The sequence below is a fragment of the Odocoileus virginianus genome, chromosome 15 (genome assembly GCF_023699985.2).
Source record: "Odocoileus virginianus isolate 20LAN1187 ecotype Illinois chromosome 15, Ovbor_1.2, whole genome shotgun sequence".
NCBI classification, from domain to species: Eukaryota; Metazoa; Chordata; class Mammalia; order Artiodactyla; family Cervidae; genus Odocoileus; species Odocoileus virginianus.
In genome coordinates, this window is record NC_069688.1 from 45,812,843 (window position 1) to 45,837,633 (window position 24,791).

The window sequence follows — 24,791 nt, forward strand, 5'->3', positions numbered from 1 at the left end:
TAGCTGGTTTACCTAATCAGTTTATTTCTGTAAGTCAATGTTTGGGCAGCATTTTTATGAATCTGCATTGAATGTTTTGTCATCCATGGAGCACCAATAGAGTTCCAAGTGATTGTCCAATTTAGATTTAATAACGTGGCTGAAGCAATTCCCATTTTCTCTTCTGTGGGAGGCGGTGCAGAAGTCTGCAGAGAGGATGGAAGATTGATGGGTGCAGTGAGCAGCAACTTTGCTTAATAATGAGAATGCACTTGAAGCAGCACCATTTAGCATTTCCAGAGAAGTGACTGCTTTGCTCCCCATTTATATAACTTGCCACATCCAAGAAATTGACAGAGAAGTAGTTTGAAATGGACATTTGGAACACACGTCAAAAAAAAAAAAAGTCTTCCATCGTGATCACCTGGAGAATAACCAATCTCAGTTTAAGGAATTTTTAATAGCATCCTAAATCTCTTGTGGCTAAACAGAAAACAGACTTAAGAAATACCAGGAAGTATGGGATGAGCTGCTCCTCATTTGTTTCCTGGTGGAGGAAGAATGTTTTCATCGATTGCATGCTTTGCAAGTAACTTCTCATAGAGCTTTCAAGGGGCTACATTGTCTAGTGGTTAAGAGTCCAACTTCTTATCTCATGTGAGCTACATGAACTTACAAGCTGTGTAACAGACTGTGAGTTATTCACCTTTTTGTGTCATCATCCTTGTCTATTGCGTGGGAGAAAAAATAGCACCTACCTCATAGTGTTGTTCAGTCAGTTCAGTTGCTCAGTCGTGTCTGACTCTGCAACCCCATGGGCTGCAGCATGCCAGGCTTCCCTGTCCTTCACCAGCTCCCAGAGCTTACTCAAACTCATGTTCATTGTGTCAGTGATGCCATCCAACCATCTCATCCTCTGTCGTCCCCTTCTCCTGCCTTCAATCTTTCCCAGCATCAGGGTCTTTTCAAATGAGTCAGCTCTTCGCATCAGTGGCCAAAGTATTGGAGTTTCAGCTTCAGCATCAGTCCTTCCAATTAATATTCAGAACTGATTTCCTTCAGGATGGACTGGTTGGATCTCCTTGCAGTCCAAGGGACTCTCAAGAGTCTTCTCCAACATCATAGTTCAAAAGCATCAATTCTTGGCGGCTCAGCTTTCCTTATAGTCCAACTCTCACAACCATACATGACTACTGGAAAAACCATAGCTTTGACTAGATGGACCTTTGTTGGCAAAGTAATGTCTCTGCCTTTTAATATGCTGTCTAGGTTGGTCATAACTTTTCTTCCAAGGAGCAAGCATCTTTTAATTTCATGGCTATAGTCCCCATCTGCAGTGATTTTGAAGCCCCCAAAAATAAAGTCTGCCACTGTTTCCACTTTTCCCCATCTATTTGCCATGAAGTGATGGGACAAGATGCCATGATCTTAGTTTTCTGAATGTTGAGTTTTAAGCCAACTTTTTCACCCTCCTCTTTCACTTTCATCAAGAGTCTCTTTAGTTCTTCTTGGGAAGCTTTAAATAGTTAATATCCTTTCATGTTCAATATATAAGGTGTCATAACTCAGTGTAGACAGATGAGGTATATATATATATTTAAATTAATTTTTATTGGAGTATAGTTGATTACAATGTTGTGTTAGTTTCTACTGTATAGCAAAATGAATCAGAATCAGCCATACCTGTGTGAATATCATCTCCCTTTTGGACTTCCTTCCCCTTCAGGTGACCACAGTACATTAAGTAGAGTTCCCTGTGCTATACAGTATGTTCTCATTCCTTACCTACTTTGTACATAGTATCAATAGTATATATGTGTCAATCCCAAACTCCCAATTCCTCCCACCCCTCCCTTTTTTTGAGACAGGATATATTTTTGAAGAAACTAATAGACCTGATACATTCTTTTAACTTCCATTTGGTTCTCATGGTAAGAATCTATTCATGCCATGGACCAAGTAGCTGAGTTGGAGAAACTATAAGAAAATACCTACAAAAGTGACTTCTCTGGGGTCAGGAAGACCCCCAACTATTCTCAGAAATTCTCATCCTCTCCCCAGTGTTCTCTCTGAAAGCACACGGACAGTGTTGCCATCTCCCGCAGGCTTTGCTTCAGTGATTTTCTCATCTGTAGGAACACGCAGCTCTTTGATAGGAAGCTATTTGCAAAGGGACAGAATGTTTTTCTGTGGCTGTGATGTCAGTGGTATCAAAGTTATTGACTCAGTTGAAAAACAGCTTAATGTTATCTTTAAGGCTTCTGCTTTCCTGTCAGCTCAAGCCTTGAAGATGTGTATAATTGGGACTCGCTAAGACAACCTTGACACCCCTCTGCAGAGAGACGTGCCTGCTTGATATAGGCTCAAAGCTCATTTGACAGAGAGCAGTTTTTCCCTTGGGGCAGGGTGACCATGGAGAATCTGCTAATGAAGAGTCAATGGTCCAGGAACCCCAGCCTCACTTCCCAGATGGGAAGGCTTTAATCATCCTTATCTTTTCCTGTCACCACCGGGACAGACCAAGAGCCTAGCCATCCAATCAGTAGTCAAAAAGAAGGTATTATAATTCCTCCTCTCCTGAGCTGGCTTGCATATCATTAAGTTGAAAAAAATGTTTGATGATGAATCTCACAGCTCTTTGGTTTGACTAATGAATGGAGTCGGAGCATCACCCCACATCACATGTGTTCTGTGGACAGATTTGGTGGAAAGTAGCTTCTGATTTCTTTTTGAGTAACAGACCTTTTGAACTGTGCCTCAGAGACATCCATGGACTCTTCATTACAAGAATTACTCTCCAAAGGCCAAGATTTTTATCAGTCAGGGTCTTTGGCTGCAAACCAGAGCAAGTAACTTATACTCAGGTGAGTAAAAATGGTCTACGGAAAGATCATGGGGAGCGCACAGATCAAAGGAATAGTCTATGGGCCAGGCTTTGAAAGAGCAGAGCCCAGAGCAACCCTGGACAGACTGTGGCAGAAGTTGATCTGTGTTCAGGGATGTACCCTCCAATCACTTTTTTTTTTTTTTGTCATCCTGCCAAAGATTCAAATTCTTGGGAAACATTGTGGTTTCCCACTTCTTAGCCAGGGAAGAATAGGGCACCCTGTGTGACCATCTTGCCAGATTAACTCCAATGGGGGAAAAGCATTTCTTTCTTTCTTTTTTATTTGGCCACACCCCACAGCATGCAGAAACTTAGTTCTCTGACCAGGGATTGAACCCACCACCCCTGCAGTGGACACACATGGAGTCCTAATCACTGAACCACCAGGGAATTCAAGAGAGAGTTTCCTTAAAGGAAAATTGGGGTGGCTAAAACCAGAGGAAGGGAGAGTGAATGTCAAGGGTTGGAACTACAGTGCTTGTTACACTGCATCTCTCGGAATAGGACCACATGTGTGGCTGAAATACACTGCAAAGCTCCAATTTGTCACCTGCTCCAATTTAATCTCCCAGTGTCGCTGAACCTTAGGATGATGACATGTTAGTCCAATGACTGAATCCCTTTTAGTCAGAGCCCAGGCATGTTGTTCTTGCTTTCTTCTTAGATGGCTGAAAGAAAAATGTGTGTCAGACAGGTTTCTTCAGCTGCAAGCAAAAGAACTCTAAGCTAGGTGGTTAAAACAAAAGAGGAACGTGTTAAAAAGAACTGGTGGCTCAGAGAATCTCCAGGAGGGCCAGAAGACCAGGCTGAGAGGATGTGTAGCTGGGACCCATGCCCCAGGTCTACCACAGGATGTGGAGAGCCCCAGGGCTGCCCCTGGCTCAGCTACCATGGATGGTTTGACTGAAGCAGGGCTTGAACCCTAGTGCTAAACATCTGTCACAGCTGGCCTGAAAAACAGGATTGATCCATCTCTACCTTCACCAACATGGATTCTGTGGCATCTGCTTCCTGAGCCACCAGCTTGCCATGCAAAGACTGGTGTGGGGGCACCGTTTTGGAGGAGGCCAGGTCACGTGATGGGGTCAGCTGCAAAGGTATCTAAGAAGTGTGTTGTGGCTTCTGCCTTGGAGCAGAAGGCCTCTGCCTTGGACGACGCATGCTCAAGGGAGAAGCGTCCTTACAAAAGCAATTGTGTGACTTTGAACTTGTGCTTCTTCCATCAGTGGACCACATCTTTCATGGTGGTAGTTTAGTTGCTAAGTTGTGTCTGACTCATGTGACTCCATGAACTGTAGCCTGCCAGGCTCCTCTGTCCATGGAACTCTCCAGTCAAGAATACTGGAGTGGGTTGCCATTTCCTTCTCCAAGGGATCTTTCCAACTCAGGAATTGAACCTGGGTCTCCTACATTGCAGGCAGATTCTTTACCAACTGAGCTATGAGGGAAGCATCTCCCCTACTGCACTGGTAATAAGAAGATTTTAAATACATTTTGTAATAATTTAATAAACCTTGTGATGATACTGTATTGTATTTTTTGTTTAAGAAAATATTGAAAATGTACCACAAGTTTTAAAATCTTCATATGATGGGGTTACAGATATACCAGTTTACTCAAAAAGTGGCAGTGATTCCAACCTCTCAGAGGTTCCTTCAATATCAAACTGGGCAAGCTCTTCAGTTCAGTTCAGTTCAGTTACTCAGTCGTGTCCAACTCTTTGCAACCCCATGAATCGCAGCACGCCAGGCCTCCCTGTCCATCACCAACTCCCGGAGTTTACTCAAACTCATGTCCATCAAGTCGGTGATGCCATCCAGCCATCTCATCCTCTGTCATCCCCTTCTCCTCCTGCCCCCAATCCCTCTCAGCATCAGGGTCTTTTCCAATGAGTCAACTCTTCGCATGAGGTGGCCAAAGTAGTGGAGTTTCAGCTTCAGCATCAGTCCTTCCAATGATCACCCAGGACTGATCTCCTTTAGGATGGACTGGTTGGATCTCCTTGCAGGCTCTTACACAGCTGTATTTCAGCCTTCTCATCCAGGACATGGGGTGATAATACTTATCTGTGGATTTGATCATGTTGACAATGTTGGTATTGCTAAGTATTGTTAGGTATTGATAAACAAATGTTTCACATAACTATATACAATACAATTAAGAATAATAATTGTAACAATGTTCATTTATTTATTACTAATGAGCTTGTACAGTTCACCAGAAATGTTAAGTACACAACAGAACTGTAGGGCTGGGTGTTTACATTCCATTTAAATCAGTATTCTATTTCCAAAACATACAAAACATAGTAACTGATTTACATAATGCTCAACCACAGAGCAAGGAGATCCAACCAGTCCATCCTAAAGGAGATCAGTCCTGGATGTTCATTGGAAGGACTGATGCTGAAGCTGAAACTCCACTACTTTGGCCACCTCATGCAAAGAGCTGACTCATTGGAAAAGACTCTGATGCTGGGAGTGATTGGGGGCAGAAGGAGAAGGGGACGACAGGAGGAGAAGGGGACAACAGAGGATGAGATGGCTGGATGGCATCACCGACTCAACGGACATGAGTTTGAGTAAATTCTGGGAGTCGGTGATGGACAGGGAGGCCTGGCGTACTGCGATTCATGGGGTTGCAAAGAGTTGGACACGACTGAGCGACTGAACTGAACTGAACTGAAACCACAGAGGAACATGCAGAGTTTTAGCCGGGGTCATCAGGGTTAGCTTCTAGGGGCACCAGTATTCTTTTTTCTTTCCTTTCCTTTTGTTTTGTTTCTTTTCATTTCATTTCTCTTCTCTTCTTTTTCAGCTTTATTGAGATATAATCGAATGGGAGCAGGAGTTTTGAGCAGAGTCTAGTGGAAGGTAAAATAAGTTGGCATGGCAGGGGCAGGGAGAGAGCAGGTGTGAGCAGTGAGAAGGGCACCCCGGGAAAGAGAAGATTCAGAAGTCTGAAAGCACCTAAACAACCGCAGACTCGCAGCTCAGCTGGAAGGAACAGTGGGGTGAGGAACGACACCCTGTCAGACACCTTCCAATGCGCGAGTGGGAACGCATACTTTTTGCTGCTGGTGATAATGCCAAGAATTTATATTTTGTGTTAATTTGGCCTCATTTACATAATACCTTATTATAGTGAATCACTTAGATGTTGCCTAATTGCCCTCTTTCTCTTGCTAACCCCAACAATGAGAAAGTAAAAAACCTGACTTTTATTTTGGCTGAGGCAGAGAAATGTGATTTGATATTTTCCTGCCACAGATCTTTTGCTTTCATATTTACTTGTTTTTTGCTTATTTGTTTTTCCTCGGCCACACAAGCACTTTGCTTTGTATGTTTCTTTTGCATTTGTCCGCAGGTATATGTGTTCAGCCATGCTTTCTAGGAAGTTAGGAAAACCCAACTTTTTTTTCTCATTTAAATTATATAATTATCATTTTCTTTGCTTTCCCAGTGTATTCTTAATTCTAGTCTTTCATAGATATACCATATTCCATTGAGTAATCATTGGAAAATTGTTATGCTTCAGTTTTTCAATAGTTTAGATATTGTAATGGCAATTTTTGTGTATAGCACTTATTTCTTCTGTTAGATTATTTTCCTAACAGCATCTGTAACTCTTAACTTTCTGCTTAGAGAAATAAAGTTTTATAATTTAGGGTTTTCTCTTCCTTGCCTCCCAATCTTGTATGTAAATAACCATTTCAGCATGAATTACTATGCATTTTATTTTCTCTATATAGCAGCCTTACTAATGCATCAGTCTAGACATGCTTATGTAGCATACTACAATATAAGCCCAAGAGCTTCTGCCATCAACGTAACTATGAAAAGCAGGAACGCAGTACCAGACTATGGAATTGTCACAGAGAGATTGTGACGGTCATAAAAAAGTCACTGTAGCCTGAAGTTCTAAATCTCCTTTATATTGTTTCCTAGATTTATTTTTCTTTAAGTCTGTATCTTTTATCACCAACTCATAACTCATTCATAACTCATTCTATACCTACTAACCCTTTAACTATTTTATTCATTTCCTTACTTTAATGACATTACTTGCTATTTGATCAGTACTCTTCCCGCCGCCTTAGTGTTTGAAATTATTGTTGTTGTATTTGTACCCACCTCCCAATCATTAGTGATCTTTTAATGTTTCTCTATATCGGTTGGTTGATTTCTAAGATACTGAAAGCTGTTTTTTTGGCAGCATACACTGGCCATATGATCCAGCAATGCCACTCATGGGAATATGTAGTAGAAAAGAGTTCACAACAAACATGTACATGAATCTTTATAACATCTGTATTCATAATCATCAAAAATTGGAAACAACCAAAATGACCTTCAGAAGGTGAATGGAAAAACACTTGGTAGTGCATCTGTACAATGGAATGCATGCATGCTAAGTTGCTTCAGTCGTGTCTGACTCTCTGCTACCCTATGGACCATAGTCTGCCAGACTCCTCTGTCCATGGGATTCTCCAGGCAAGAATACTGGAGTGGGTCACCATGCCCTCTTCCAGGGGATCTTCCTGACCCAGGGATCAAACCCACATCTCTTCAGCCTCCTGCATTGGGAGGGGTTTCTTTACCACTAGTGCCACCTCGGAAGCCCATGCAATGTAATACTACACAGCAATTAAAAAGATATCAACTCCTGATACATACAACAACTTGGATAAATCTCAAAATAGTTATGCCAAATGAAAGAAGTCAGATTCAGAAGGTTACCTACTCAATGATTCCATTTATATGACATTCTTGAAAAGAGACAGCTACAGTAACGAGAACAGATCAGAGTTTTCCAAGAGTTATGGGTGAGGGGAAGTTGTGACTGCACGGGGACAGTATGAGTTTTGGGAGGTGATAGCACTGTTTTGTGTCCAGACTGTTGTGAGGCTAAGACTTCTACCCAGGTGTCAAAATTCAGAGAACTAACACGAAAAAAGTAAATTTATTGTATGTTAATTTTAAAAATATAAAAAGGTTGCAGTTTCATCAAAGTAGTCATAGGTCTTTTGACAAGTTATTTAATCTCTCTAAATCTCAATTTATTTACTTGTCAAGTGTAGAAAATACTATCTTGAAGCGGTGCTATAAAAATGAAATAGGATGTCATAAAGTATCCACCTGGCATAAGGAAGCTCCTCTTTTTCTTTTCCATGCTGATGTTTCTCATTGGTAGCAGATTCTTATTTGTGGTTATTATCATCTGGACTTTTTTTAACAGCTATTTGGCTTTTGGGGAACAGACTGAAGCAAGTGAGGGTTTCAAGCAGAAATGCAACCTGATCTGATACTCATTTAAAAAAAAAATCATTTGAGCAGCTTTGTGGGGAGTGATGAGGGGTGCAGGACGGTAGGAGTGGAAACATGGAGGGAGCTCCCTGGTGGCCTAGTGGTTAGGATTTGGTGGTTTCACTGCAGATGCCCTGCATTCTACCCCTGGTCAGGGAACCATCCCACATGCAGCACAGTACAGACAAAATGCTAAAAAAAAAAAATAGAGTGGAAGCATCGAGAGGTGTTGGGGTTGTCCAGATGAGAGACAGTCGTCGTGTGGACTCAGTGGGACAACAGAGTGGTAGACAAGTAGGTAGGTTTGGGATTTTTTGAGGGGAGAGGTGGAATCAATAGGCTTGATGATGGGTAAGGATTGAGGAAACATGGTTGGAGGATCATTTATTGAGATGAGAAACTCAAGAGAGGAGCAAATTCAAGTGTGTGGACTGTAGTCATCATGGAAGATCAACAATTTGTTTGGATGCGTTAAGGAGTGGAAACCTAACAGGTAGTTGGGTACAGGGTTCTGGAACCCAGGACCAGGCCAGTGTGATCCCATTCATTTCCATTGGAGGTGGCTCTGTGAAGTCTACCAGCTCTGACCGTCCAGATTAGGGCTGCAGGGGAGCTGTTAGCTGCTATTCCTTCCACCTAACCTTGGGATTTTTTTAATGAATCCCTTTTCTTTAATCCATTTCTGAGAGCAAGCATTTGTAGAAACTTCAGGTTATGCTTTTATGGTCCACTGCTGCCAGATTTTCTTTTTCATTTTCCATTTAATGTAATTTAGGGAAGGAGACACCCAGCATTTCCAAATATCCAGCCTGGAAGTCATTAGTCACATTGTATATGATTAAGAAGTATTCATAAACTACCGAGACAGCTGATGAATACACAAACACGTGAATAAGGGATTATATGCTAACATATTTTGTTATTTATATTGTGCTCGAATTTCCAGTTTTGCCACAGACAAAGGAAAGAAATTCAAGATATAATTTTCCTTGAAATCTTCCCATTAACCATTGCCTCTAGGAATGGAATTTGGGGAGAGGTATTAAGGAAGCCTCAACTGTGTCTGCAAAAAGTTAAAATTCTGTAGAGTTGGGTATTGGGTCAGCATGTTCATCAGATTCATCTATTTGAAATACTTTATAGTTAATATTTTGTTCTTTAAACATATACATAAAAATAACTTAAAATCAAAGACATGAGAGACAATGCCCTTCTTCCACCCGCTCCACCTCTTTAATCACCATAAAGAGTGATCTATTGGGTTTTTCTCTCAGAAAATGTAATTACTTTGTAATGAAATGTTAATGCTATGTTCTATTCTTAAAGTCACTTGTTCCAGTAATAAAGCTATGGCTTAATAGAGTTGCTAAATTTTCTTCTAAGCCATTATTTTAATATTTCATACTTGTCAAGTGAGCCAGGCATGATCGGGAACATCTTTGTTTTTACATCAGGACCATTTCAGCAAAAACTCATCATCAGGCCGTCAACTTCAACATCTTCGAGGGCATGGTTTGCCATGGGGTGCCCCTGGTGACTATTTCAAGAGGCAAAGTGGTATATGAAGCTGGAGTTTTCAGTGTCTCAGCAGGAGATGGGAAGTTTATTCCTCGTAAACCGTTTGCTGAATATATTTACAAACGGATCAAGCAGCGGGACCAGGTGAGTTTGGGGCTGCAGGGGCTGTTACCATGGGCCGGGTGGTCTCGTCACGTGCTCCTGGATGTTGGTGCTGTTATTATCCCATACAATGGGGTAACCTATTCCTGGGATGTCAGAAAAGGTTACCGACAAATAGAGTTTTCAAAGAAAAAAATCATTACTAGATGGATGCATTTTCCTTTGCAGATTAGTGCCTATTCAGGGTTTCCTAGTGGACCAAGTCGGGTTTTCCTAGGCAAGTTCAGGGCCCCTGTGGGCCTTTTGGCAACTGCTGTTAGTCAGGGTCCACTCACAAGTAGCCATCCAGAATGATAAAAGTGCCACCAGTTTACACCTCAGAGAAGAAATGGGAGGGAAAGTGGGAAAGACTCTGGAGAGCCATCAGCCTGCAACTCAAGCCCAGCCCCAAGGAATGAGACAGGGAGAGGAAAAACAGCGTGGTAAGCACCCTAGAAGCATCGCATGCAGACTAAAAAAGGTTTAGCAAGGCCTACAAACAGCCCTTGAGCCGGTTCCTGCGTCCAGCTACGTAGCATGCTGTCATTGGCTGGGAGCAGCAGTGGGAGGCGTGGCCTCCCCTACAAACAAAAGCGTGAAGTTCAAACTCAACAACAGCCCCTTGGAAAACCATGCTCCTTGTAGATGAAGGTCTGCAAGGCCATCCTGGCTCCCCTGATAGCTCAGTTGGTAAAGAATCCGCCTGCAATGCAGGAGACCCTGGCTTGATTCCTGGGTCGGGAAGATCCACTGGCGAAGGGACAGGCTACCCACTCCAGTATTCTTGGGCTTCCCTTGTGGCTCAGCTGGCAAAGAATCCGCCTGTAAGGCGGGAGACCCTGGGTTCGATCCCTAGGTTGAGAAGATCCTGTTAGAAGGGAAAGACTACCCACTCCAGTATTCTGGCCTGGAGAATTCCATGGAATGTATAGTCCATGGGGTCACGACTGAGCACTTTCACTTTCAAGGTGCATTCATGGCAGGGTTTGGGGTCAAGTAAATATGAATTCTATCTTGACTTCACATTTCCTGGCCGTGTGGCCAAGAGCAAGTTTCTCTGTCGTCTCTGGGCTGCTTCCTCATCTCGAAAAGGAGGATAGTGTTTTCTCCCCAGGAGATTGTAAGAGTCAAGTGAAATTTTAAAATATAAGGCATTAGCGGGAGGTCTATAAATATCAGTTTGGTCTCTTTGTTTTCCCCCTTTGATGACCGAATTTTTAATAAAGTCTTTGTAATAATCCTGTTATAAGAGAGGTCTTAAAAGGTATGTTCTTTTAAAGTATCTTGGATTTTCACGTTTGTTTATTTAGTTCATGCAGTGTTTTCAACAATTTTAAAAATTCACTTCACTAAATACACTAACATAGCAAAAATTTCAGATTAAAATCATCCAAACTGCTGGTTTGGGAGTGATGGAAGGCAACCAGTGCCCTTAATTTCACATGGTAAGAATAGGCTGGAGCTGGGTGACTGAGTCCTGCAGAGGCAGCCTTTATGACATTCATCTGCAGGCTTCACTCATTAATGTTCCCAACCTGACCATGTAACCATTACAGTTTATAACCCTTGAATTAGTTCTAACGCTTCCTTGTCTTTTTTCATTTTAAAATACATTTCTCTTTTTCCAAAGTTCTCCAGCTGTCTTCTGATTCATTTCATTTGGGTCTTGTAGTCTCTTTGATTTCTTCTCTAATGTCTTGCGAAATTTTTTTGCTTGTGGATTCTCAGACTTTGTTATAAATAAGATTCATCCTTTCTTCTTCTTTTTTTTAAATCACTTCCTAAAGCTTTGATTTAGTAAATGAGTACTCTGGAATGCTGTAAATTCTCAGAATGTTACGATTCTTCATCTATTGTATTTCGTCAAAATATTTAAGGTTGCAATTTATTTTGCTGGGGTTAATTTGTAAATGTTGACACTGACAGGTGACAGGTAGGTAGAAACTATAAGATTCCCATGTATTTCTAAATGTCATAATGGTAATTACAGCAACACTAACATTTACTGAGCTCTTCCTGAGGCAAAGCACAGTGCTAGGGGATCTTGTCACTGTAACAACCTTGTGAGTGAGGCAGTATTTATTATTTTCCCCAATTTAAATATTAGGAAACTGAAGCTTCAGGAAATAAATTTGGTCATGTCATATAGGTCATATATGGCAGGACCAAAACATAAACTCTGGTTATCTGGCTCCAAAACCTATATACATAAGCATACCACATAGTGTAAAACATAAAGGTTGACTTAAGTGAGTTAAGTAAGTGTCAGTGACTAGTTGTGCCCAACTCTTTGTGATCCGTGGACTGCAGCCCACCAGGCTCTGTCCATGAGATTTTCCAGGCAAGGATACTGGAGTGAGTTGCCATTTCCTTCTCCAGGGGATCTTTCCCAACCCAGGGATCAAACCCGGGTCTCCTGCACTGCAGGCAGATTCTTTTCGTTTGTTTGTTTCCTATTTATTTTTATTAGTTGGAGGCTAATTACTTTACAATATTGTAGTGGTTTTTGCCATACATTGACATGAATCAGCCATGAATTTACATGTGTTCCCCTTCCCGATCCCCTCCTCCCTGTAGGCAGATTCTTTACCAACTGAGCTACAAGGGAAGCCCTTTAAGTGGGTTAATGGGAGATAAATTATTCTGTGCTAGGTTTGGGAAAAAATAATTAGAGACACTGATGGAAGCTAGTTCATTCATGACACTCATAGTAGTAATACAAGGAATAAACAGAAAGACATAGACTTTCTGTGGTGATAGATCCAACAGAAAAAGTGAAAGGGTTAGTCTCTCAGTTGTGTTGGACTCTGCGATCCCATGGACTGTAGCCTGCCAGGCTCCTCTGTCCATGGAATTTTCCAGGCAAGAATACTTCTCCGGGGATCTTCCCGACCCAGGGATCATGCCCAGGGCGAGGCAGTTCCTGGCTGTCAGTACCTGCTGCTCACTGGCAAGGGTGCTAGACTAACCGATGACACCTCCTATTAGCCTCTCTCAGTCACGTCGGACTCTGCGCCCCCATGGACTGTGGCTCACCAGGTTCCTCTGTCCGTGGAATGTTCCAGACAAGAATACTGGAGTGGGCTGCCATTTCCTTCTCCAGGGAATCTTCCTGACCCAGAGATCGAACCCAGGTTTCCTGATAGACTGTATTTAAAAGACTGGCTTTGCCTAAGTCTTCCTCCTGTTGGGAAAATGTTTGAGGCAGCCAAGATCACCACATGATTGGCTTCATCAGTTCTCTATTTCAAACTGTTGTTGGGTGTTTTGTTGGCAAAATTAATGTCAATGTCATTTTTTTCAGAGTTCACCATCAGTTTTGTGAGTTAGTTTCTTAAGATTTTCTTCTGATCTCAAGTTTGAAGACATGTTAGTCCATGATTGCTTTTATAATAAGTAATAGTTGTCATTATAATATGTTGTTCTGAGCACTTATGATCTGTCAGGCACTGTACTTGGTGTAATTAATAGTTTTTATTTCACTTAATCTGCACAGCAAGCCATGTGAGATAGTATCATCCCTGTTTTATAGAATAGAAAACTGACTCAGCAAAATTAGGTAAAACTTCCCTGGGCTAAGCAGTGAGGAATCATAAGAGCCAGAGTTTGTGGTAATGCTTTCCAGATTCTCACTATACCATGGGACTTCAACAGAACAAGTAAAAAGAGCATAATTGTGAAACTAAAATCATGGGAAATCCATTATTTTTTAAAGTGTTAATGTGGAAAAAGTATCAAATAAAGTGGATAAAATGAGGTTTGAGGACTGTGTGGAGATGTTTCAAATCTTTATTTTTTTTATCTCCATTAGGCAAAGATAATTTTATAGAAGAAACATATCACACTGAAGTTAAGAAAAAGAGCGGTTAAGAATTCTAGATTTTGTATTCACATGAGGTAATGAGAGCTCTTCCCTTGGTTTTCATTTAAAATATTCAGACTTCTTTGTGAGTGAGGATAAGAGTTTGAAGGCAAACAGGAAGTGCCCACACCACTTCTCCTGCTCACCTGTTATCCTTCCCAAGAACATTAATCACTTACCACTCTGGACTCCAAAGCACAGATTGTAGAGAAATGCCAGGGTTTCTCAGTCCCAGAACTCAGCTGGTCTCCTGGCTAGAGTGTTAGTTCTTTGAAGAACTTACTTTTTTATACCCAATACTTGCTATCTAGTTGGTGTTTGATAAATAGACAAATTGCAAATGGAAGGAACAAAGACTACAGTTTCAGAGGTCATGGAAAGGAATTTGGATAAATTTACACAGAAAATTAGTCCCCTGCCTTGTCCCAAACAGGGGGGTTATCTGTAAACTTGATTCCTATCAATGATTTTATTACTTAATAAAAAACTTAGTATCATGCTGTGCAGCTGTCACTGTTAACAGATATTATGAGGAATTCCAAAGGAGAGAAATGGCATTTTGATGTAGTTTGACAGCTTCAGGAAATTGTTACTTTAACATTTGAACAGCGGATCCTTAAGGGAAAAAATTTAGATTAGGAAATGAAATATCTAACTTTATTTGATAAACAGAATAATAAAATACATATTTCAATTCAATATAAAAAGTCACTTATGGAAGAGTACTGGGGGATTCAGGAAAACAAAAATAAAAGAGGAAGAAAAAAAGTACTTTGTCCCCTGGTATCTGCAGAGGTTTTGTTCTCAGTATCGGCAGATACCAAAGTCCACAGATTTTCTAGTCCTTTACACTGTTGTCCGTTTCTATCCATGCATTCAACCAATGATGCATATGGAGGCCTCTGTAACAGCAACTGAGATGTTCAAGAACATTTTGAAAGAACAAAATCAATTTACATGTGATTCGTTCTTCACCCCCCTCCAAAAGATAGCTCTTTAAACTCAAATGGTTTATTATTTCTAGACTTTGTGTGTGTTTAGAGTGTTACATTTTTTTTACCAAAACTTGGAAGTATAGACATTCTTCCGATCATCCCCTTTTCTCTTTTCTCAGTAGTAAGCAACCCAATCTCTTTTGTAAAATAAGGGTCATGCTGCATTTTCTGAAGAAGCAGGAATAGCTGCATGGAGCCACGCATGGTTTCAGAATACTGCTGCCCAAGCTTTTAAACTGGCTGTACCTTTGCATCTATACACATAATTTGCCATTTAGATACGATAAAATTGAGTGAATGGCTGATCTAATCTTTGAAATGGGTGTCCTCCATTTCTTAAATAACAGTTTTTCAATGTCTTTCTCAATGTGGTAACTCAAGGAAAATATTAATAATTGAAGTCATCATCAACTGTCATATAATTCTAATTTTCCCAGATCAATGGCTAGTAATGAATAAAGTAAGTAGATCTCTTCTTACTTACATTTACAAAAGGTGAATTGTATGTTGGAGCCAAATGTATGTATCCCATCCCAGCTCCTTATTCAGTGATGTCAGTTTGGTAGCTTGAAATCAACCATGGTGGGAGCATTTGCATGACAGAAACAGGCACGTGCATTAAGTCAGGGCTTTAGGAGTGATGAGAGAAGGGAAGGTGGGTTGTCAACATTTACCAGCACATCACTGTATACAGGGACTTTCTAAATGCTTTCTTTTCATATTTCATCTAACCATTCAACACTCAATAAATATTTGCTGAAAATCAATTAGGTGCTCACGTTGTTCTGGAGAAATAGCTCACAGAGTATTTTGAACATTAAATAGAAACATTTGGTGGATTATAAAACATTACCAAAATGCGACTTTTCATTGTTATAGATCATCTCTATTGAGTCTAGTGATTCACCATCCCTTGGTGAGCTCAGTTCCATAAGGACCTCTGAGAACCTCGATGTTCACAAGGTACTGAGTACCTATCTAAATTCACCAGCCAGGCGTGGATTTTATCCTGAGAGTTGCTGTTCCAAAGGAACAAAGGAACTGCTTGGTGTTAGGTCAGCGTCTGCTTTTGGTATTTGGAAGTTCTGTTGTCTTTATTACTATTTTAATATCTTAGCCTCCATGGTCAACATTGTATTAGGAACTCCATGGGGTTCAAGATTCTTTTCTATGGTCTTGCTAGTCAGAAAATCTAGCATCTTAGCATTCCACTCTCTGCAGACAATACAGTTAAATTTTCTATCAACTTTAAGTTTCCTCTTTCCCCTGATCAGCTAACCAAAATGCAGCCATGCAATTATGCACGTATAATGATTGCAATTAATATTTATTCATAGCACTGCATATTGTGATATAATTCTTTTTCATCTTTCTATTAACTCATCATAGAAGAATCATCATTAAATACTGTGAACTCAAATTGAACTCTCATTTATAGGGGTAAACCACCAGCACCCTGCTGGGTGAGGTACCATCCGTATTTCCTATATTACTTAGGATAGCCTTTCACACTGTTTTACTCTCAAGCCATTCTATTTGGTTGTGAACACGTCAAGACAGGAAGAACTGCTGGCCTGGGGTGATCATCTAATTTTGACCAGCCTGTTCTAGGGGGAGAAGATGCCACCACCCAGGTAGTCTCCCAAAGCTATATATGTTCAGAACCCTAGTCTCTTGAGGTGCTCCTTGAGAAAGCTGTCAGATGATTGTAGATAATGCTACCCTCAGGTGATTCTATTGCCTGATATCATCTAAAAAGTTCTTTTAAAAAGTGTCCAGCAGTCAAGAAATCTTTCACTTAACAAGTTATTAAGCCCCAGGTGCTGTTTCATCTTCCATGTGCTGGGGATACAGGTGCAACTAAAATAGCAGTCCCTGGGCTCAAAGAGCTGTAATCCTACTTCAATTTCAGCTATAGTTTGTTGGTGCTTAAGTTCTCATTCTGTTTGAGATGCTAATTACGCCTCCCTGTGAGGAGGTCATTAGCCACTGGGATAAAGAAGTCTGGGATTTGGGAGAGACTGGGGCTGGACATAAGAGTTAGAAATCCTGGCATATATAAGATTTAAAACCACAAGTTTGAGGCCACCAGAGAAGAAAGGGAACTTGAGAAAGATGTCAACCTTCAGAGGTTGAGGAGAGGAGGGTAAGAGCCAGCAAAGGAGCCGAAGAAAGCTGACGAGTGAGGCCGGAAGAAACCCAGAACCCTCTGATGCTTCATCCTGGCCTTTCCCTGAGCTTTATGCAGAATTAACATCCTCTAAGTAATAGGTGGAAAAGGCACCCCACTCCAGTACTCTTGCCTGGAAAATCCCATAGATGGAGGAGCCTGGTGGGCTGCAGTCCATGGAGTCGCTAAGAGTCGGACACGACTGATAGACTTCCCTTTCACTTTTCACTTTCATGCATTGGAGAAGGAAATGGCAACCCACTGCACTGTTCTTGCCTGGAGCATCCCAGGGATGGGGGAGCCTGGTGGGCTGCCGTCTATGAGGTCACACAGAGTCGGACACGACTGAAGCGACTTAGCAGCAACAGCAGCAGCAGCAAGTAATAGATGTGCATTCAGTTGGGAGACTTGGAATGGAGTCCCTGTCATTACTGTACTCATCCTGGATACCTGGGAAAGAAACCCGCTTGATTTTGATTCCCACCCCTAGGACAGCCTCTGAGATTATGCCAGATGCTGGTGCCCCAGGACAGTCTCTAGGACACCCCTAGGACAGCCTCTGAGATTATGCCAGATGCTGGTGCCCATGTCTGGGCTGAGATGGAGATTTGCCATTTGTCACCAGAGAGAAGCCACATGACTGTTCTTCCTGAGAGCTGCAGGGTCAGTCTACTTAGAAAACAAAAGGGCAACTGAACTCTGGAATAACGCAGGGACAGCTTCACATTCCGCAGCACCAGCACCAGCACCTTTCCATTTCATCACAGTGAACAGCACTGAGGTTCTAAATGGACACAGAGTACAGTGCCCCGGGTGATAAACAGTGCAAAGATGAGCAAGACCTGCATCTAGCATTAGAAGAGATTATGCAACGGTGTCCGAGGATAAGAAAAGATGAAAAGGTTGAAAGGACTGCAAGGCTTGAGACCAGAGCTTGGATTGTCTTTGATTCCTGTCCACTTGTCTATAAAGGGGAAGGCTGTGAAGTGTAGGGTGGCAGAAAACTCCCCAAAGAGGGTCAGTCTGTGCCCGAGGTGGCCGTGTGGGCAGGAGTGGTTAATGGCCACGGCCATTCTGGTGGGAAATCGGTCCCTGCTCGTCCCGAGCCTCAGCGGCAGATGCCGAGGGAAGCTATGTGCAGGTGACGCCTGGTCAGAGCTGTTGGATGGTTGGTGTGACCAGAGTGACCAGCCAGGCTGCGAGGGGCCTCGTGGCGTTGCTAGTACAGTGACTGAGCAGTCTGAAAGTCGTCTTAAGACAAGTGCAAAGGGCAAGTACACCCTGGGGAGCAGCTCAATGGTGAAGCAGAACAAAAGAAGATGAGGGAAACTGAGTCAGCTCTGGCCAGGACAACAGACACAAAGAAGAGAGAAGCTCAGATGGGGGATCTCTTCCCCACCAATGCCCTCCACCCTTGGTAGGGACTTGTCAACTATTTACTGAGTACTTGTTATGGAGAAACAGAGCAATACACTATCCCCGAGTCTGCTGAGGAGGCAGACTATTACACAAAAACAGAAAATGGTAAGCAAGACACTGATGTGGCAGGGAGGGTTAAAGCTTCCTGGACTGACGATTGCCTGGGCTGAGTTACTGAAGATCCATTGCAGATGTTTAGGTAAAACAGAGGGTGGGCATGCCACAGTAGGAGAAGACATGGCCTCAGCATAAAGATGCTAGGAAGGATGCTGATTCACCTGGTTTGAGTCATCCCTGAGCCTGCAGTTGGTTCCAGGGAAAGGATCCTTCAAGGGACCAGGCAGCTTGTGGAACAAGCCCTGTCCTGAATGAGGAGGGTAGGGCCCAGGCTTGACAGTCCCGTTTAAATCACCAGTGTTGTCTCTAAGGAGTCCAGGAGAGACCAAAAACTACAGATGAAAACCACAGACAGAAAGGTTTCAAAGGAACTGTTGTGGGAGCAGGGAGGTGGGAGGGGGAGCTGATGAGGAATACACAGCACAAAGGCGGGTGACACAGATTATCTGCCCACTGATGTCATTTTCTCCAAGGGCTGTGAAAAAGCTGATGATTGAACTGAAATACGCCACGGGTTTTGCCAAGTGCAAATAACGACTGGAAAAGAGAAAGAAGCAAGACTTTAGATTGTCGGTAAGAGAAAAGTTGAAGGAAGGTGGAAACAAATCCTAGTTTGCTTGGACGGTCCTGGATTATGCCTGTTCATTGTGTTTAGTATCCTTTACATGCTCAGAAGTGTCCCAGTTTGGATGGTAAATTATATGGTCACTTTAGTTTCAAGTGTGCTCCCCCAGTGAGTCAGGGGTAAAGAACCTACCTGCAATGCAGGAGACACAGGGCACTCGAATTCAATCCCTGGGTCAGGAAGACCCCCTGGAGAAGGAAATGGCAACCCACTCCAGTGTTCTTGCCTGGAAAATCCCATGGAGAGAGGAGCCAAGTCGGACAGGACTGAGCGTGAGCATGTTGCAGGTTGCATTGCATGTCTTAGGTTTAAGTATATACATACAGTTGGGCTTGGAAAGTCAACCAGGAGAAGGAAAAACCTGGAGACTTAACACCTGAAAGGGAGGTTGTGATCAGAGAGTGGGGAATTACGTGAGTTTAAAGTTTCAGGTGTGGATGGGCTCTAAGTAACCATGATGTCCAGGGGCTGGGTTGCAGCCATGAGAGGTTGCTGTTTCATTTCTCCATGTCGATGTTCAAGGTGATGACAGGATCCAGGGTGAAGGAAGGGACTTAGTTGACAGTGAGCAGAAATGGAGGTTCAGCAAAGCATCCCATGGGACACAGGAAATGGACAGAGGCTTGGACTTGCGTGCAGAGGGCAGGGGTCTTCCTATTCACTGAGTGATCAGCTTGCTTCAGATTCTGCAGCTGTAGGGATGGTCTCCATCTTGTTCTCTGCTTTATCCTCTGTGCCTGGGGCTCGTGTGTGCTCAATAAATATCTATTGAATGAATGAAGAAAATGCTTTGTATCTGGGAAATCTCATGTGCTGGGGACGTGGGTTTTATGCCCTCAATTTCACAGGTGAGTAAGTAGGCTCAGAGGGACTTATTAATTTGCTAGTTTCCAACAGCCAGTAAATGGCAAAGCTAGTATTCAGACTTAGACCTGCCTTCCTCTAAGGCTCACACTGGTGATCACTATAAGATATTAGTTTTGATGGTAAAAATAAGACAAATGTACACACATACATGTATTTATTTGTTAAGAGCTTATTATACACTTGGCATTGTTTGAAATGTTTTACATATATTTAATCCTCTCAACATGTAATTCTCATAACCAACTTATAAATTAGGTGCTGTTACCATCCTCAGTTTATAGCTGAAGCACAGTGTTAAATACTGTGCCCAGGCAAGCTGGCTCCAGAACCCATGCCCTTCCTGACACTGGTTTGCAATTCACCTGAACTATGGGGAATTTGTTTCCACACTGATGAACAATATAATTTGCTTCTTCTGAATCCCTTTGTTTAGATAGTCCTGATTTCAAAACTCTGGTCAAACACTGAAGTAACTGTGGCTGAATCCAGGGTCCCACTACCCAGCTGGCCAGCAGAGAGGTGTGGCTCCAGATGGGAAATTCTGTGGAAGGCCTGTTACAAGCAGAGACAATCAGGAAAATGAGGAAATGTACACACAGACTGCTAGGATCTGCAGCAAAATGCTGAAAGTCTTAGGAGAGGCACATCAAAGAACTCTGGGAATACAGCCATCTAGGATTGAAGCCACAGGAAAAGACAGAATGTTTGATAAGCCTGTAAGGTGGTTATAGAACCCAGTGTGTGAGGATATGGTAGAGATCCCGGTGAAAGTTGCAGTGGAAAGAATGGTGTTAGGAAGTGTTCCCTGGGCCTTTGTCTGATGCAGTTTAACCCCAGAAAGAGACAGTGGGCTAACACAGGTACCTGGTTGCTGGGAACTTCTGTAAAAGGATAAGGAGTGGGAGGCACTTGATAAATTCACTGCCTCATTTTTGATCTCACAATTCATTTAGATAGCAGAACTTAGCTTTGAATTCAAGAAGCCAATAAACCACAAGAGAAAAATGAAATGTTCTCTTTCAGACTTGCACACCTACCCCCGTGAAGCGTGAACCCTATAAAGGAGAAGTCGTCACACTGACATCCAGAGGGACAAAAGAAGACTCCACACATGGGACCAGGAAACAGGCCCAGCCCTGACCACGTGCTGTCGGTAAGGGATGGTGGGCAGGGCGAGGTTTCCTGCAGTACAACATATAACGTTAGCCTATCTCTTTTTTCCTGAACGGTTGAAGAGCCCAAGATCAAGGTCAAAGACTTCCAAGTGACTTAAGATTCAAGGATAGTTTGACCAAAGGACAGACTGGGTGAGCCTCTTGACACAGAATGCCTGGTGAGCCTCCCAAGTTGAAGAAGGCCTTGAGCTAGCTGGAGATTTATTCTCTGAGATATTAGGAAACATTACGCAAAGGCTTGGAAAACCAGATATAAGAAAGAGGCTAGTAACACAGAGGGACCTGCTGTGAGGAAGGTTGCCACTACTTAGTACCAAGAGTGCAAGTTTATAGTCAAAATGTATAAACTGGTTAGGACTTTATCTGGAAGTAATGAGTCTTTGTATTGTAAAGGCAATCATGTTCTAGAAGTTAGAATGAATGAAAAATGAACCAAATGTTACTTTGGGTGTAATTTTTCAGGAAAATTATTTGATAGTATATGATAAGCTTTATTTCACACAGTTTTAGAATAGCATGACAGATATGGTCATTTTTTTAAGAAAAATTTGAGTGCTTCATCAGTTTTTTCTTTTCACGTTCAAATCTGTCCTCTTCAAGCACCTATGATCATCATCTTTGTCATTTTCTTTTTCTTGGGTTTTTAAAAAATTATTATTATTTTTTCAGTTGTTTTCTGGTCCCACTCTGCCAAGTGTCTATTTGGCTGGGCTTTGCTGTGATTTAAACATTTCTCTAACATCATTTCTATTTACTTCATGAAATCTGCATGTTTTGTAACTTCCTAGCCTCTATGTTTTTTTTTCTTTTTATTGTGTGATATATTTTCAGATTTGCAACACATCACACCAGCAAAAGATGACAGAAGAGGTTGACATGATGGACAGGGAAAGATGTTTGTGTTAATTAGGGACACTGTCTGTCAAAGGACTCATTTTACGTACAAATCCAGTTAGGCATTGCTGGTTTGCACATTATGCTAACCTATGGTTCCTGACATAAACCCTGAGACTGTGATGGGGTGCTGTGTACTCCCAGCCGTGTTCTCTTTCATTTGAATGTTGTTAAGTCTTTAATAACACTGTACAGCCAACAGTTCCAGCTTTGTTGTCATTTCCTGACGATTGGAATTATTCTTCCAATCCAAAAAAATTGTGTTAAAAATTCAGAGGAAGATTAACAAGATGAAGACATTCTATTGAATGCCATAACATGCTATTACCAGCATTTGTAGGAGTGAGATTAGTGTTTACTTTGATTATAACATTTCTTGGGGGTTAGGCTTCGGTTCTGCATCTCTTTGTGAGGGAGAATGTTACACTCTGTTCCTTTTATTCTGTTCAAAGGTAAAATCAGAGGAAAGGATGCCACTGTTCCCATTCCAGTTAAATGCTGTTAGCCCGTGGAGAAGCAAGCCTTATTTCAACTCCGTAAGATCCTTTTGAAAGAATAATCTCTCTCGGCTTCTTTGATTTCCTTTCAGAAGCAATTGCTGTCTTTCTTACTGTGACTTTGTTGCTGTGTAATATTGAAGATATAAATGAATATTATTGTGAGAGAAAAAGTCTGTGTGAAAATTCATAGACGATACTTTAAAATGTCATCTTTGCTTGTACCAAATTTCTTACTTTGAATTTTTAAAAATCACTTTCCCTTTTAAAGTTTTATAATGACTACATTTATTTAAATAGGTGTAGTTATTTAATGGCTAACTCTGTGATTTTACATGCTATTGTAATTCATAAGCATTTAGATCTTTATTGTAATTAATAAACATTTAGATCTTCATTTTATATCCTGTTATCCAATTATGTGTGTCTTCTCCTAACTAATGGGATTGAGAGTCTGAGAGGTTGGTTTTGATGCGAAAGCATAATTTCCTGAGAGACATCTGCTTCCAAACTCCTGGAAATCAGATCTCTCAGCAAACCCCATGTAATCAAATTGAATACTCAACCTTAGAATACCTCCAAGGCAAATTATCCAATCATACCAATGAATGCAGGATTTGAGGACATTAAGTGGAATCCGTGTGGCTGCAAGATGCTACAATGAAACCTTCCCTCCCCATGCTTCCTGGTCTATGCTGTGATCCTTCATGTGTGCAGAGAAGCTGAGCTTATATTTCTTCCCCTGGGTAACTAGGCCAAGAGGGTTTTTAAAAACATGTGGTAAAATCCAGGCACTAATGTTCTCATGGTAGGCAAATCTGCCTCAACTTACTCACTTAGATGTGGGATGTATTCATGCTTTTGATAAAGAGTGGTAGAAATCCAGTTTTGTGCTGTTGTTCAATTGCTAAGTCATGTGCAATTCTTTGCAACCCCATGGGCTGCAGCACACCAGGCTCCTCTGTCCTTCACTACCTCCCAGAGTTTGCTTCAATTTGTGTCCACCGAGTCAGTGATGCTATTTAACCCAGAGAATCATCTCATCCTCTGCCACCCCTTGTCCTTTTGCCTTCAATCTTCCCCAGCATCAGGGTCTTTTCAAACGAGTCAGCTCTTTGCATCAGGTGGCCAAAGTATTGGAGTTTCAGCTTCAGCATCAGTCCTTCCAATGATCACCCAGGACTGATCTCCTTTAGGATTGACTGGCTTGATTTTTCAGTCCAAGGGCCTCTCAAGAGCCCCAGCACCACAATCCCAAAGCATCAATTCTTCAGTACTCAGCCTTCTTTATGGTCCAACTCTCACATCTGTACATGACTATTGGAAAAACCACAGCTTTGATAATATGGACCTTTGTTGGCAAAGTAGTGCTTCTGCTTTTTAATATGTTGTCTAGGTTTGTTATAGCTTTTCTTCCAAGGAGCAAGCATCTTCTAATTTCATGGCTAAAGTCACCATCTACCAAAGAGATTTTGGAGTGCAAGTAAATAAAATCTGTCATTGCTTCCACTTTTCCCCCTTATATTTGCCATAGAGTTGATGGGACTGCATGCCATGATCTTAGTGTTTAGAATGTTGAGTTTTAAGCCAGATTTTTCACTCTTCTTTTTCATCATCAAGAGCCTCTAGTTTCTCTTCACTTTCTGTCATTAGAGTGGTATCATCTGCATATCTGAGGTTGTTGATAGTTTTCTCACCAATCTTGATTTCAGCATGGGATTCATCCAGGCCCACATTTTGCATGATGTACTCTGTGTGTTAAATATGCAGCCTTGATGGTCTCCTTTCCCAATTTTTAACCAATCAGTTGTTCCATGTAAGGTTCTGTTTCTTTTTGACCCAAATACAGGTTTCTCAGGAGATAGGTAAGGTGGTCTGGTACTCCCAGCTCTTTAAGGATTTTCCACAGTTTGTTGTGATCCACAGAGTCAAAGGCTTTAGCGTAATCAGTGAAGCAGAAGTAGATGTTTTTTCTGGAATTCCCTTGCTTTCTCCATGATCCAACAAACATTAGCAGTGATCTATGGCTCCTCTGCCTCTTCAAAACCCAGCTTGGACATTTGCAAATTCTTGGTTTACATACTGCTGAAGCCTGTCTTGAAATTAGTAATCATTCTCTGCTCTTCCACAGTAGCATATTGGACACCTTCCGCCATGGGGGTGCTCATCTTCCAGCATCATATCTTTTTGCCTTTCATACTGTCCATGGGGTTCTCCAGGCAAGAATACTAGAGTGGGTTGCCATTTCCTTCTCCAGTGGACCACGTTTTGTCAGAGCTCTTCACTATGACCTGTTCAGTCTTGGGTGGCCCTGCTTGGCATGGCTCATAGCCTCATTG

General features: G+C 41.8%; 1 protein-coding gene across 3 annotated transcripts in view; it reads left to right on the forward strand.

Moving 5' to 3' along the window:
* DPYS (dihydropyrimidinase) overlaps nt 1–22,854 on the forward strand; it is a 91,908-nt gene extending 69,054 nt beyond the window's left edge. Inside the window, exons 8-10 of one of the 3 annotated variants that reach the window (XR_011491496.1) lie at nt 9,627–9,834; nt 18,868–18,967; nt 20,910–20,998. Coding sequence is in view for 2 of the 3 variants with exons in the window: in XM_020885932.2 (XP_020741591.2) it covers nt 9,627–9,834; nt 20,910–21,026 (325 nt within the window). In the remaining variant the exon portion in view is untranslated. Of the gene's footprint in view, nt 1–5,683; nt 6,533–9,626; nt 9,835–18,867; nt 18,968–20,909; nt 21,040–22,407 lie in introns of those variants that run through there. The other 2 variants (XM_020885932.2, XM_070477253.1) reach the window with 2 other exon arrangements.
* The last annotated feature ends 1,937 nt before the right edge of the window (nt 22,855–24,791 follow it).